A 14955-nucleotide genomic window follows, 5' to 3' on the forward strand; every position below is an offset into this window, starting at 1 on the left:
CACAGAGACACAAAAATAAAATAGATAAACTGCAATTCATGTTTTTTACACTTAGACTCAAGAGGAAAGTTTTTATTGGTTAACATTTTTGCAATATTTACCCATACAAAAAAAAAAACAAAAAAAACAAAAAAACAAAACAAAACAAAGAAACCAGATGAGAGAGACAAAAAAATAAATAACAACAACAAGAATAAACAGGTCAATTCTGATGAGCTCTGACCATAAAGAGGGCGGAGTCGTCTGTATGAGTAGAACGTCTGGAAGGGTACAGGTTCTGAAGTGGAGAGGGGGAGAGACGTGTTATACGAGAGGAAAGGCGTGTAAAATTGGAGGTATAATACGTGATGTTATATGTGACGGCTCACCTCGCCGTCTGTCGGACTGAGTTTAGGCGGACTCTGAGCAGACTTCTGCTGGGGAAAGTGGAACGAAAGCTCGATGTTACGCCGGATATGAATACAATTATTCATAAATCGTGAAGCAGGTATCTACATTAGCTAACGTTAGGAACGTTAATACGGATGAAACGTTTCACGCTTATCACGGTTTTGATGTTTAGTTGAATTTACCTTGACGTAACTCCTCAGGGGTTCCCTCTGTACGCCTCGCGCTCTGTGCCTCTCCTCTTCGTACCTCTGAGCGGCGAGTTGAGCCTCCCGGCGCATGCGCTCCACACCGCCGCCTGATCCCGCCGCCCTCTAACACACACACACACACACACACACACACACACACACACACACGGTCGTAATATGTGTACAATGTATAGTGTTATAAAATTACAAAAATAAAACGCGAAAAATCCAGAAACGTACCTGGCCATGAGACAGAGATGTGCCACCTGTATCTACACTTCTGCAAAAAAAAAAACCAACAAAAAAATAAAGACAACATTCTATAATAATAATCATAAAGATATAACGAGTGTTAGACACTAATTAGATACCAGCTTTGTTGGTTGTTATAGCAACAAGCCAACTTTCCATAGTTGCAAAGAATTTAATAACTATATAATGTGAAATTTCCAGTATATGTTTATCTGTGTGTGTGTGTGTGTGTGTGTGTGTGTGTGTGTGTGTGTGTGTGTGTTTACCGATTGTGTAAAGAGATTCTCGCATCTCTGGAGGAACCTGCTTTCACAGGTGAGCCCTATAAACAAAAATAAGGTAAGATATAAAGAAAATCAAAGACACACACACTCGCAAACACGCTCACACACACACACACACACCTCTCGGGTGATTCGTCTCTCTATGTAGGCCATAAACTGAGTGCTAAGGCTGACTGGGTCCCGTCCTTGGCTCCGCCCATCCTCCTCTTCCTCCTCCCCTGTGCAGCTGTCAATAAAGTCGATCTGATCGAGCTCCGTCTCCACTTCAGGAAAAATATTCATTAATGAGAGCTGAAGTTGCTGAGAAGTAATTCATGAAAAAGTAGAATTTATTCGTGAAAGATTTCTCATACGTATCCCGTTAGCCAGCAGGGATCCTGTCTTGTGCTCGTCTCGCTCTCGTTCTCGCCGCTGTCTCTGCTCTCTGGTTAACTCCGCCACTCTTAAAGGCAGGTCCGACAGCTCGTCCGAGGGCTGGGGTGGGTGTGGGGAGGGGGAGATAATAGTTAGACACCAGTGCGAGCTCGCTCGTTTAGACACCAGTGTGAGCTCGTTTAGACACCGCCTGCCTGTAGTTATAATGGAGCAGTGAAGCGGCGCACGACGAGCGTTCACTTTTTATAAGAAAGGTGATGGTGTGAGGCTGCGCAAATGGAATTTCGGTGTCATTCCCAGTTAGGACATTGTGATCGTATCCCGTCTGTTCACACGATTACAACATGGGTGCTTCCCTTTTTTAAGCCTGAACCCATAATCCAAATAAGCAGATGGGACACGATCATGACGTCCCAACTAGTAATGACTGATGCCCGTGAACAGGAAACTTAATTTATCCTGTCTTACTCTCCATACTCGCCGTCTCACTCTCTGCTCATACTGTCTCAGAACTTCTGTCCCTCAGGTGTAAAATTAGTAAATGTCTCACCTCGTTGCCTGACCAGCGCTTGTCTCCGCTGTCCACGCTGTTAAACCCAGAGTCCAGAGCTCCGTACGGCCGGCCAGTATAAAGCTCCTCCACACTAACACACACACACACACACGCACACACACGCACACACACGCACACACACGACTCAGATACATCTGTATGGCACATTTAATTCAACTTGTTTGTGCATTTTACGTCTTCATAGCGCCCGAGTTTTATTGCGATATTATTATGTTTGATGTTCATTTTAAGCTCAGCCTCTTAATACACACTAGACGTCAAAAGCACGTGTAGCAGCATACGGAACATGAAGTTTGCGTGCAAGAACCTAAACTGCCTCAGATCCTGCGTACATACCAGTCCCAAAAGTTCACCAGAAGACAGCGTCACACTCCTGAGCCCAGTGCTTGACTTCATTGACACTCTATATCAGGGGTCCCCAAACTACGGCCCCCATATTTGGAACGGCCCTCTGAACAATGCCAGAGACATATTTTGAAAATGTAATATTAAATATATGTATTTAATGATAAAGTTTAGCCTTTTTAACTAAACGTACACATAACTACCGGCTATCAGCACCAATACAGATAGTTTTTCCGGCTTCCACTCCGCTGTCATTAAAAGAGCGCCCTCTAGAGGCAAATCACTGATGCCATGTACTGTTGCTTTATTATTTATCATTTATTAACTATATAATTATATTTATTTCCTTTAGCACATTCTCATGATCCAGTACTGTTTTATTATAATTTTTTTTTGTAAATAAATTCAGTATTTTACATGAATGAATCATTAGTTTTTTTATCCAGTGAATTTGAAAAATGCCCTAATAATTTGTTAGATTCATCCACCAACCACATGCATAAGTAAATAAATGTTTTGATTGCAATTTAATAGGTGATGTATCTGTTGAAACTGATGCTCACGTGTCTGTATGGAGCAGAATTAAATAATAAACTAAGCTAGAATTAGGAGGCAAAATATATACATCTAAAATCATAATAAAATCTCCACAATAATACTGGTAGTCACTCCGGCCCGTGGCGTTTTCTTTAACAAACCAATACCTGAAACAAAAACATGCTATGCGGTTTACCTTGACGCTACTTTTTTCTCCTTTCTAGATTTGAATCTGGACCGTCTGCATGCCGAGACACGACTTGTTGCGTAACGCTATCTAGCAAGACTAGATATCCTACCTCAGAAACTCAAACCTGCCTCCCCGACCCCTCCACAGAAACAAAGGTACATCAGTCTCCCTGCTGCGGTTCTTTCCCCACACTGATTTGGACTAAAAACATCTCAATTATCTCTATATAATAAGTAAAATCAATCTCACCAGGAGCCGAAACCCAACGGCCTTCTGTCATAATCCGAGAGATCTGGAGCTATTTTACACGCCTCTGTGTTCAAATACTTAAATATGTGGATTTTGCCCTTGATGCAGATCTGTAAGCGCACACACACACACACACACACACACACACACACACAAGAAAGATAGGAAATTATTTCCTTATATGCATTTTACACATTTCTTACCCAATGACCTACTAACTCTCACCTTTAAAAAGTGTTTCTATGCAACAAACTCAGTAATGTAACAGTCTGAAATTATACTTTGACCAAACTTTCTTGTGATGCAGTTCATCTCAGAGCAGTTCAGTAGGATTGAGGTGTGGTGTCTGGGCAGGTGGTTCCATGATAGATATCACTCCAGACGTCTGTCTGCTCTCTAAATAACACGTACAGAACTCAGACGTGTTTATCGCTTTGGCTCTTCGACTTGTTGTACAGTGAATTCACTTCCGATGAGCCGCAGTCCAGACGGAACTGCACGGTGATGAAGTGTGGAATAGGAGACATGATGGTTCACTTTCACTTTCTGGAATCTTCACTGCTCCAAAACAACCCCAAACCATTAAACTTCCATCTCCATGTATGTGTGTGTGTGTGTGTGTGTGTGTGTGTGTGTGTGTGTGTGTGTGTGTGTGTGGTGGGGGGGTATAGGGTTAGGGTTAGGTCCTCTTCTCCTTCTTACACAAGTTCTTCTGGTGGAGACACAAACGTCCCATTTGGACTCCACACAACTTTCAGTGTCCCATTCTTGGTTTGTTGCATAGAAACAAAGGGAACCTGCACGTATCTCTAAAAGTCTGTAAAACACTCCTCTTTCACTTTTTACAACCACTGTATAGACAATTATTTTTAAATACTCACTGATTCTTACACAAACACCTGATTAACTCTGTAAATAACTAATTTTCTACCCACTTAATATATTTATAAATAAGAATATGGATAAGAAAGTTCATTCATAAAAAAATGTATCTACTTACAATAATTACTTATATGCTTGTTTACAAATCGATTTGCATATGTATTTATTTAATTTACATGCAGATATTATATTTAAGATACCCAAATGCTTCATTTTAACTTAAATGTAATTAAATGTTTATTTATATTTCAGTATATACATATTTAAATAGTTGCTCATTTAGAGACATCTAATATGTAATTACCTACTTATTTATTTACCCACATGTTGACTTCAGGATTTCATATTTACCTCCTTATACTGTATACACTTTCATTATTATTGTTTTTTGCAGACATATAAAATAAATATTGAACATCAGTACAGTATAAACGACTACAGCATATAATTGGTGTGTGTGTGTGTGTGTGTGTGTGTGTGTGTGTGTGTGAGAGATACCTGTGCGGGGGGGCTCTGGAGGGGGTTGTTGTCCAGCACGATGCTCTGCAGGTGTCGAAGGTTGCGGTAACACACCGGGATGGATGTCACCTTGTTACAGGAGAAATCCAAGCGCACCAGAGGAAGTGTTGCCAGTTCTACACCGAGAAACAGCCGAGAACAAAAAAATATAATAATAATAATAATAATAATAATAATAATAATAATAAGTAATAAGGTCTAACAGGAAATTGATAGAAAGCTCCTAATGTTCCTCTATGAATTTATCAAAAGTGCCAATAATTCTGGAGCTGACTATAAGAGTGTGATGGGTTTGTCCCAAAGAGATATTTGAGCTCTAACCAGGTGGCAGGCGAACCAGGTGGTTTCGACGGATGTTCAGGTCTCGTAGAGATTCGAGCTGGCCGACCTGTGCAGGTAACGTGTGAATCTCGTTACAGCTCACATCCTGAAGGGACACAGAATGAAAGAGATGCAGTGTGAGTGTGTGTGTGAGTGTGTGTGTGTGTGTGTGTGTGTGTGTGTGTAAGAGGGGGGAAAAAAAGCAGAAACAAATCAAAGACAGGTAGAACAGAGAAATAAAACTGTACCCTGGTGCAAAATAAATGCATTTTGTCTCTCATTTTCTTGTTTGCTCACTTCCAGGGCTCACTGTCTCACACTGAGCATATACTGTCTCTCAATACTTTATATCTTACTCTCTGCATATACTGTTTTATTCTCAGGGCTCAGTGTGTCAGAACTCTCAAATGTAACTCTCTGGTGCAGCACTCAGGTGTTACCCCAGTTATAAGGCTCAGGTGTATCCCCCGGGTGTAAGGCTCAGGTGTATCCCTCAGGTGTATCCCCCAGGTGTAAGGCCCAGGTGTAAGGCCCAGGTGTAAGGCCCAGGTGTAAGGCCCAGGTGTATCCCCCAGGTGTATCCCCCAGGTGTATCCCCCAGGTGTAAGGCTCAGGTGTATCCCCCAGGTGTAAGGCTCAGGTGTATTCCCCAGGTGTAAGGCTCATGTGTATTCCCCAGGTGTAAGGCTCATGTGTAACCCCCAGGTGTAAGGCTCATGTGTAACCCCCAGGTGTAACCCAGAGGTGTAAAGCTCATGTGTAACCCCCAGGTGTATCCCCCAGGTGTAACCCCCAAGTGTAAGGCTCAGGTGTATCCCCAGTTGAAACCCTGAGGTGTAAGGCTCATGTGTAACCCCCAGGTGTATCCCCCAGGTGTAAGGCCCAGGTGTAACCATCAGTTGTAACCACGAGGTGTAAGGCTCATGTGTAACACCCAGGTGTAAGGCTCATGTGTAACCCCCAGTTGTAACCCCCAGGTCTAAGGTTCAGGTGTAACCCCCAGGTGTAAGGCTCAAGTGTATCCCCCAGGTGTAAGGCTCAGGTGTATCCCCCAGGTGTAAGGCTCAGGTGTATCCCCCAGGTGTAAGGCTCAGGTGTATCCCCCAGGTGTATCCCCCAGGTGTAAGGCTCAGGTGTATCCCCAGGTGTAAGGCTCAGGTGTAACCCCCAGGTGTAAGGCTCAGGTGTATCCCCCAGGTGTAAGGCTCAGGTGTATCCCCCAGGTGTATCCCCCAGGTGTAAGGCTCAGGTGTATCCCCAGGTGTAAGGCTCAGGTGTATCCCCCAGGTGTTAGGCTCAGGTGTATCCCCCCAGGTGTAAGCAGTAGCACCGGCTGTTGTTTAGAGCGTGTGTGTCATGTGACCACGCACCAGCTCAGTGAGCTGTCGGAGCAGGCCGATCTCCTCAGGTAGCGACACAAGCTTGTTGTTGCAGGCGATGAGAACTTTAAGCGGCAGACTGCACAGGTGAGCAGGTAGAGTGGGCACCTGGTTACGACTGCAGAGACAAACGCACACCACAGTGAAAAACTATACAACCGGGCAAACAACAAGGACTTTCCTGGAAATTGTGTGTGTGTTACCTAATGTTCAGGTAGGTGAGGGCCTGCAGGTTGATCAGACTCTCAGGTAGAGAGCGAAGGCAGTTCTGGTACAGGTTCAGATTCTCCAAGGACACAAACATACACACATCCACCGGCAGCTCGGACAGTCTGTTACGTGACAAATCTACACACACAAACACACACGTTTAGGAGATTTATTAAGGAAAAAAATAAAATAAAATAAGTCTACCATTCTATTAATTAAGTAATCTTATTTTTATTATTACAAATATATATGAAACACAAACACACACACAAACACACACTTCCAGGTGTGATTCTGAACAAGAACAGATATTTTGGTGATGAGATTCCTCAGTTTGAGGAAGCATCAGGGATGAGTTACGCATTTAACGTCTCCTCTCTTTATTTAGAAAGGTTTAGGATTTATGATATGCATTTCTGTGCCAGCTCACGTATAAGCGCTCTGATCGCACATCTGAGCTGCACGTGTGAAGTTTCTCCTTTCATAGAAAACTCCAAAACCGCGAAGACACATTGTCTCGCCCTCAGCACCCACCGTCTCGCCCTAAGTTGCCCTCAGCACCCACCGTCTCGCCCTCAGCTGCCCTCAGCACCCACCGTCTCGCCCTCAGCTGCCCTCAGCACCCACCGTCTCGCCCTCAGCTGCCCTCAGCACCCACCGTCTCGCCCTCAGCTGCCCTCAGCACCCACCGTCTCGCCCTCAGCTGCCCTCAGCACCCACCGTCTCGCCCTCAGCACCCACCGTCTCGCCCTCAGCACCCACCGTCTCGCCCTCAGCACCCACCGTCTCGCCCTCAGCACCCACCGTCTCGCCCTCAGCACCCACCGTCTCGCCCTCAGCACCCACCGTCTCGCCCTCAGCACCCACCGTCTCGCCCTCAGCACCCACCGTCTCGCCCTCAGCACCCACCGTCTCGCCCTCAGCACCCACCGTCTCGCCCTCAGCACCCACCGTCTCGCCCTCAGCACCCACCGTCTCGCCCTCAGCACCCACCGTCTCGCCCACAGTACTTTTTTACTCTCAGAACTGTCTCACTAAAATATAGTTGGCTTGTCTGGCCACGCCCCCACCACAATTGCTTATAAATGTATTAAACAATAAAAAATATATTGCGATTTATTGTCTGATTTTATTCCGATATTGATTTATATTTTATGTGGTAACCTTTTTTTAAAGAGAGGACTTTTCCAGGCTGTTGGATTTATATTTATAGCCGTGCAGCTGTGTGGAGATCCGGCAGGACAGGAAGTGTAAAACCCGAGCCGGAAGACACGACCAGGCTCGCCATTATTCCCAATCTCATCTTTCACTGTACAAAACAAAACTTCATTCCTGACTTCATTCCTGATAAGCAGAGGAACGTCGTGTCTGCACACGCTCAATTCCACCATAATCTCCCATCGCCTCCTCGGATCACATCTCCGCTGCTATACTGTCCTCTTTCTTCCTCCTTTTCTCTGCCCTTTGCTCTATGAGCTGTTTAGCGTGTCTCTGTCTGTACCGTGAAACACGTCGATCAGGATCACGAGTCTAACAGACACAAAGTTCCTCGTATTCAGAGTCAGGTTAGAAACAGCTACGCTTTTCTGACTGCGTCGTTCTGATGATTTCCAGAACAACGTTGCCGGATGTGTTTCTAAAACTGAAGTTTCAGAGAGAAAGAGAGAACAAATTCTAATCCTAGTCTACACTCAGGACCCCGTAAAGACAAAGTGAAAACAGAATTCCAGGAACGTCTGTTTAAAAAAAGAGGCAGAGCCAAAAACCAAACGCTTGATTTTAATAATCCGTTACTCTCCACAAGGACCATGCAAAGCTTCTGCGGAGAACATGAATCTCCTGATCAGTCATGTGACCATGCACTCGTAACGCTTCAAACTCAGAGCTTGGAAGGGCATCGGAGAGAGAGAGAGAGAGAGAGGGAAATAGAAAGAAAGAGAGACAGAAAGAGAATGAAAAAGTAGAAGAGTAAAAGAAGAGGGCATGAAAAAAGAGTGACAAAGAGAGAGAGGAGTGAAAATTGATGAAATGAGAAAGAGAGTAATAGACGGAACAAGAGAGAGAAAAAGAATGGAAGGAAGAGAGAGAGAGAGAACAGGAAAATAAAGATAGAAAGAATAGTAAAGAGAATGAAAGAGTGGAGATGATAGATAGATAGATAGATAGATAGATAGATAGATAGATAGATAGATAGATAGATAGATAGATAGATAGATAGATAGATAGATAGATAGATAGAGAGAGAGAGAGGTGAGAGAGAGAGAGAGAGAGAGAGAGAGAGAGAGAGAGAGAGAGAGAGAGAGAGGTGAGAGGGAGAGAGAGAGGGGTGTTTTTCCGGTTCCTGAATGTGTTTAATGTGTTGATGTTTTTCCGGCAATAAAACGTTCGCAAGAAAAACAGGAATCGATAAAAAACAAACAGCATGTGGAAGAAACCCAAGGCCAGCCAACACACACACACACACACACACACACACACACACACACACACACACACACACACACACACACACACTAGTCATGAGGTCATCACCATCATTTCTATACTAATATCTGACCCTCCAGTCATGTGACCACATCATGTGATGGCTCAGCGTGAAGAGGAACCGTAGCGCTCCATCCCGTGTTCCTCTTTCCCAGGCTCCGGTTCCCTCTGTGCTCCAAAACACCCCCCCCCCCCCCCCCCCCCCCCCCCCACACACACACACACACACTTCTACACCACCATTATTTCCCCATCATTTTACTACATTCACAATCTCGCTCAGACACGCCGCCGTTTCTATAGCAACGCCTCGCTTTCAGAGAACCGTCGCTACGGTGAAGTTTCCTCTACGGGAGAAATGTGTGTTCAAAAAGACGAGTTAATAAAGAAATGCAAAGAGAGAGAGAGAGAGAGAGAGAGAGAGAGAGAGAGAGAGAGAGAGAGAGAGAGAGAGAGAGAGAGAGAGAGCGAGAGAAGAAAACTTTTCAAGAGCGACACAAAGAGAATGAAAAAGAGAGAGAGAGAGAGAGAGAGAGAGAGAGAGAGAGAGAGAGAGGGAGGTAGACAAAGAGGGGGGGTGCAAACATATAGAGAGAGGGATGGACAGAGAGTGGTGAAAAGAAAAAATGAAAGAGATGGACAGAGTGAGAAGGAGAGAAACAAAGGGAGAAAAAAGAGAGAAAAGAGAGACAAAGAGAGAGAGAGAGAGAGAGAGAGAGAGAGAGAGATATAGACAGATAAATAGAGAAAGAGAATACAAAAGAGATGAAGAGAAAGACAGCATGAGAGAGGGAGAAAGAGATTAAAGACAGATAAATAGAGAAAGAGAAGAAATGGTAAGAGAGGGAGAGAGATGGGAAAAGAGAGGGAGATGGACAGAAAGACAGGAAAACAGAAAGAAGGGGGGGGGGGAGAGAGAGAGAGAGAGAGAGAGAGAGAGAGAGGGGTGTATGGAACACTTAAGGAAGGAGTCTCCAGTGTCAGAGCTACTGAAAGCTGTCACTTTCTCGGCTGTTATTTTCCTCCTGGGACGTGACGTTATGGGAAATAATCAGCTTCAGGGTGGAAAAAAAAACCACACACACGCACAGACTTTTTTTTTATACGTCAGGTTTATATTTAACACTGATATGTTTCTATGGCAACGCCCAATCGTCCTCGCTGTCTTTTTTGTTTTAAAAAAAGGAAGGAAGGAGTCTCCAGTGTCAGTGCTTTGATGTGCCAAGTTGAGTTTCTGTTGTTTTATTTTATCCATATTGTGACTTTTATTTCAAATAAAATGTTAACATATAAAAAGCTCATTTAATGTATGTATTTAATTCATAATTAAAAGTTTTAATAATCACAATATGGATCATCATCAAACAGCAGGGTGCCAATACTTTTGATTTTGTGGCTGGGATGTTTGGTGAGGAAACAATGGCAGTGTGGAGCTCAGGTCAGGCTGAAATTTATATACACACACACACACACACACACACACACACACACACACACACACACACACACACACACACACACACACACACACACACACACTTTTACATCTCGACTTCACCACAAGAATTTTTACATTCCTCTAAACCTCACACTTCCTCAGAGTCTCTCTTTCTCTCTCTCTCCTTTTATTCTCCTTACCTCTCTTATCCCTCTCTCTTTCCTTCCCTCTCTCATCTCTCTTTCCTTCCCTCTCTCATCTCTCTTTCCTTCCCTCTCTCATCTCTCTTTCCTTCCCTCTCTCATCTCTCTTTCCTTCCCTCTCTCATCTCTCTTTCCTTCCCTCTCTCATCTCTCTTTCCTTCCCTCTCTCATCTCTCTTTCCTTCCCTCTCTCATCTCTCTTTCCTTCCCTCTCTCATCTCTCTTTTTCTTGTTCCTTCCCTCACTCATCCCTCTCTCTTCTATCCCTCTTTCATTTCTCTTTCTTCTCTCAGTCCTCTCTCACACACAGAACTATGATGATAAATATTTGAATCAGATAATGACGATCGCTCGTGTCCTGTATAGCCACGCCCACTTTTGGAGACTCTTCGGGATTTTCTTAACGCTCACTATCACCACCCATCGTGGAAATATATGCAGAAATGGGGGACCACTACGTGGGCGGGGCCTGGAGTGTCCCACCTTCTTTTCAGTCGTACGAATAGCTGGAAATTTATATCATGGCACATTTGTGGGCGGCAGAAATGAGAAGTTATGAAGTACAAATAATTCGTTACTGTACTTAAGTACATCATGATCAATATTTTATCTTCTCACTGCACCGTTTTCAGCTCATCAACCTGTTTCCTGTCATTACGCTGATTTTTCAGTCCACTGGTGGATCATCTCCTGTCTCTCTCACACCACAGATGTAGACTAGTTTCTGAAGCTCACAGTGAGCAGAGCAGGAGGCAGTAAGAAGTCTGGGGTTAACGTGGATGAGACAGAGGGAGTCAGTGATGAGAACATGACTGAGAACAGAGACGTTTCTGATCACCTGATCATCATCATCATCTCTCTGCTTGTGTTCTACATAGTGGATCTTCAGTCTGAATACATTCATTAGAGAACATTTTAAATTAATATATTAATATGAGGTGAGGTTCAGTTTCCAGTGTGACACTAAAACAGGTAGTAATAATCACTAGTTTTTACTGAAGAACACGTCAGAGCACAAACTTCTTTACTTTAACTTGAGTAAAAAAGTGCAGTCAGAACTTCAACTTTCACCAGAATCTTTATAATCCTGAGGATCTGCACTTCTACTGAGTGAAGGATGTGTGGACTTTAAACATCTCTGGTGGACGGAGCAGAAACTATCATCCTCACACCGTCTATCCTGCATGCGTCTACCTCTTCCAAAATTTTTGTTTTGGCACCGCCCACTTTTTTAACACACAACTCAAACCTTGATGTGAGAATTTAAAAAGTCAAAGATTCTATGATTTTTGTTTTTAATGAAACACAACCTTCCCCCAAAAAACCCGTCTCAGCATCTCGGTCGATCGTCACAAACCCGTCATGATGAAACATACATGCGGAATATTTATGGAGACTCGTTTGCATATTCGCGATTATGCTAATGAGATAAGTATCGGGTTTATCAGACAGTCAGGAATCGGGCAATCAGATCGTCAGGATCTTTATGGAGATAGATGAAGAAACATGGAGGCGGAGCGACGCTGGAAGCACTGACGCTACCGGTTCAAATCAGCGACGGGGTGTTGATGTGATTTTCACAGGAAGCGCCTCAGGCGACCAGAGACTCGTGCAGGAACAAGTCCAGGACCATTTACTTTTCCACAAACGCTTTTCTTTCCACTCTCTTTACAGAGATATCAATCACGACGTCCTCCGGGGAAAACAACAACAACAACAACAACGTCGTGCCGCATATACTCGCGAGAACCTTCTCCAACTCCCACTCAAAACACTTTCCCTGTCGTGTCCCGCTGCCTTGTATGTTTTCTTCAATTTGTATTGTTTTGGTTTTATCTTTAAAAAATACAACGCTTTGTGTAGCTTCTTTGCGCCACAGACGCTCACGTGGCATTAAATCTTTATTACTGCTACAGTGAGGATCATGACGACACACAGGCCCGGACACGGCAACGCAAAAGTAACTTCCGATTTCTGTAGACATGATGAGAACAACCACTTTTGTTTTTGTTTCAATTCTAGACGTCTAGACGTAATGATTTTTGATTTGAGACGCAGCCAAACCATGACCCCATACAGCTTTACTCAACTCAAACATTGAGGATGGACGCTACACGCTACGCTTCCCCCATATTGGAAATGTCCATCACTACATTGTAAACCTCAACAATGATGAAACTGTGATGAACGGTGCTCAGGATGAGGATGAAGGTCCCTTGTGAGTCTGGTTTCTCTCAAGGTTTTCTTCCTCATGAAGTCTCAGGGAGTTTTTCCTTCACCACAGTCACCACAGGCTCAATCATTAGGGAGAAACTTCTAAACACTAAACTTATACATACTTTCATACAACTTTATAACTGCTTCATCTCTGTAAAGCTGCTTTGGGACAACGTCCGTCTTCAAAAGCGCTCTACAAATAAAAACGAACTAAACACACACACACAATAAGCCGGTACGTTGGTATAACGGTAAATTTCATTTTTATGCAAAAAATCATCAGCACTGAGTATTTAAAAAAAAATTCTGACATCACAAGTTTGCATTTGCATATCAGCCCAGAGGGAAGCAAAACGAGCCAATCAGGTCGCAGCATCTCACAAAATCAACCCAATTACTATTCTTTTTACGTCTAATAATAATTCTACGAATATATCCACACAATCTCTAAATCAGCAAACAAATCTCAAAAACCAATCCACGATACTCGATATCGGATCGACACATTTCTAACCTCATTCACAAATAATCATTTACACACTAATAAACATACGTTTCTCTCATTTGGGCTGCACACTAATATCACTAAGAGTGTATAAACTTTAAAAACACACATGTCAGTGTTTAATAGTTAATTTTACTTAATTATATTGAGTTAAAAAACATCGCGATATACCGAAACACCAACCAAAATCAAGCTGGAATGTGAGTAAAGAGACGGAAGGATAACAAATCACTGTGACATTACTCGGAAGTCCACTAGATAGGGTGCTCACGTCATTGTTTAGTGTCCTATATAGCGCGCGGATATGACAGATGACGACTTTATTAGCATAAAGCCCCAGGCTAATAAACACCTATGTCAAATAGCGGGCTAGTCAGGTATGCTAGTTAGTGAGCAGCAGGGTTAATGAGCTGTGTGCTAGTTTTACAATAAGCCACTGCTAGTTATAGTTAGAGAAGTTAACTAGTTAAAGTTAACCAGGTAAAGTTTGACGCCCGTGTTTACTCTCTGTGGATGGCGCTAATGCTAATTAGCCTAGCAGCTCAGCTGACCCAGGGAGTCTGTGAGAGGAGCACGGGATTCGGACGCGGACCCGCGGTGAGAAGATCTGGAGCAGGTCTGAGTGGTGAATGTGAATGTGAGGGTGGAGGTGGAGGTTAAGCGCGTTACGAGGCTGCGTACCGGCCCTGGTCGTGTCGGTCAGGTCGTGGTTAGCGGCGCTTCTCGGAAACTCCTTCAGCTTCCTGCCGCTCAGGTTGAGGCAGCCGGTGGCCGCGGCTTCCTCGAACGCCCGGTCCAGAGACCGGTTCCAACTTGCTGGTCCAGGCACCGTTAATCCGTTCCCGGTAGTTCCTGGCGCACCGGCGCTGCCGACTATAGCGAATCCGGGCACGGTGCTTTCCGCAGAGAGCAACACCGAGGCCGCCATTACACCGCGAACTCCCACCGATTCTCCCAGTCCCTGCCTTAATTCTTCCCCACACCCGTATTCCGGCGGGTTTCCGGCTTCTCCACTGGGATTGGATACAACACGGCGCTAGCATGCAGCTACACGCTAACGCGTCCGCCATATTGGAAAGGACTACCGAGTGTACCATGTATATATGTATGTGTATATATATATGTATATGTATACGTATATGTATATATGTATGTATATATATATATGTATATGTATGTATGTATATATATAAAATTTCATAAAAGCACAATATGAAATATTGTGGTGTTTTTTCTAACTAATATATTTACGTAAAATTAACTATTAAACACAGAAATGTGTGTTATTAAAGTTTATACACAATTAGTTCTATAATTGCAGCCCAAGTGAGAAATCCGTAACTTTATTAGTTTTTTTGTGAATGAGGGATGTGTCTTTTTGTGAGGCGCTGCAATCTGATTGGCTGGTCTCGTT

General features: G+C 43.8%; 1 protein-coding gene across 4 annotated transcripts in view; it reads right to left on the bottom strand.

Annotated features, from left to right (window-relative positions):
* The window catches only part of lrch3 (leucine-rich repeats and calponin homology (CH) domain containing 3), a 23648-nt gene extending 9015 nt beyond the window's left edge, over positions 1-14633 (bottom strand). For 2 of the 4 annotated variants that reach the window (XM_083552966.1, XM_083552964.1), the window contains exons 1-14: positions 14223-14633; positions 6689-6833; positions 6477-6603; positions 5107-5212; positions 4765-4901; positions 3385-3494; positions 2040-2133; positions 1468-1588; positions 1235-1377; positions 1097-1152; positions 819-858; positions 573-701; positions 369-413; positions 224-277 (exon numbers count right to left, since the gene is read on the bottom strand). In XM_083552966.1, coding sequence (XP_083409092.1) covers positions 224-277; positions 369-413; positions 573-701; positions 819-858; positions 1097-1152; positions 1235-1377; positions 1468-1588; positions 2040-2133; positions 3385-3494; positions 4765-4901; positions 5107-5212; positions 6477-6603; positions 6689-6833; positions 14223-14469 — 1554 coding nt within the window. In that variant the 5' untranslated portion in view covers positions 14470-14633. Of the gene's footprint in view, positions 1-223; positions 278-368; positions 417-572; positions 702-818; positions 859-1096; positions 1153-1234; positions 1378-1467; positions 1589-2039; positions 2134-3384; positions 3495-4764; positions 4902-5106; positions 5213-6476; positions 6604-6688; positions 6834-14222 lie in introns of all 4 variants that reach the window. The other 2 variants (XM_083552965.1, XM_083552963.1) reach the window with 1 other exon arrangement.
* Positions 14634-14955: the final 322 nt, after the last annotated feature.

This window comes from Silurus aristotelis (genome assembly GCF_946808225.1).
Source record: "Silurus aristotelis genome assembly, chromosome: 10".
NCBI classification, from domain to species: domain Eukaryota; kingdom Metazoa; phylum Chordata; class Actinopteri; order Siluriformes; family Siluridae; genus Silurus; species Silurus aristotelis.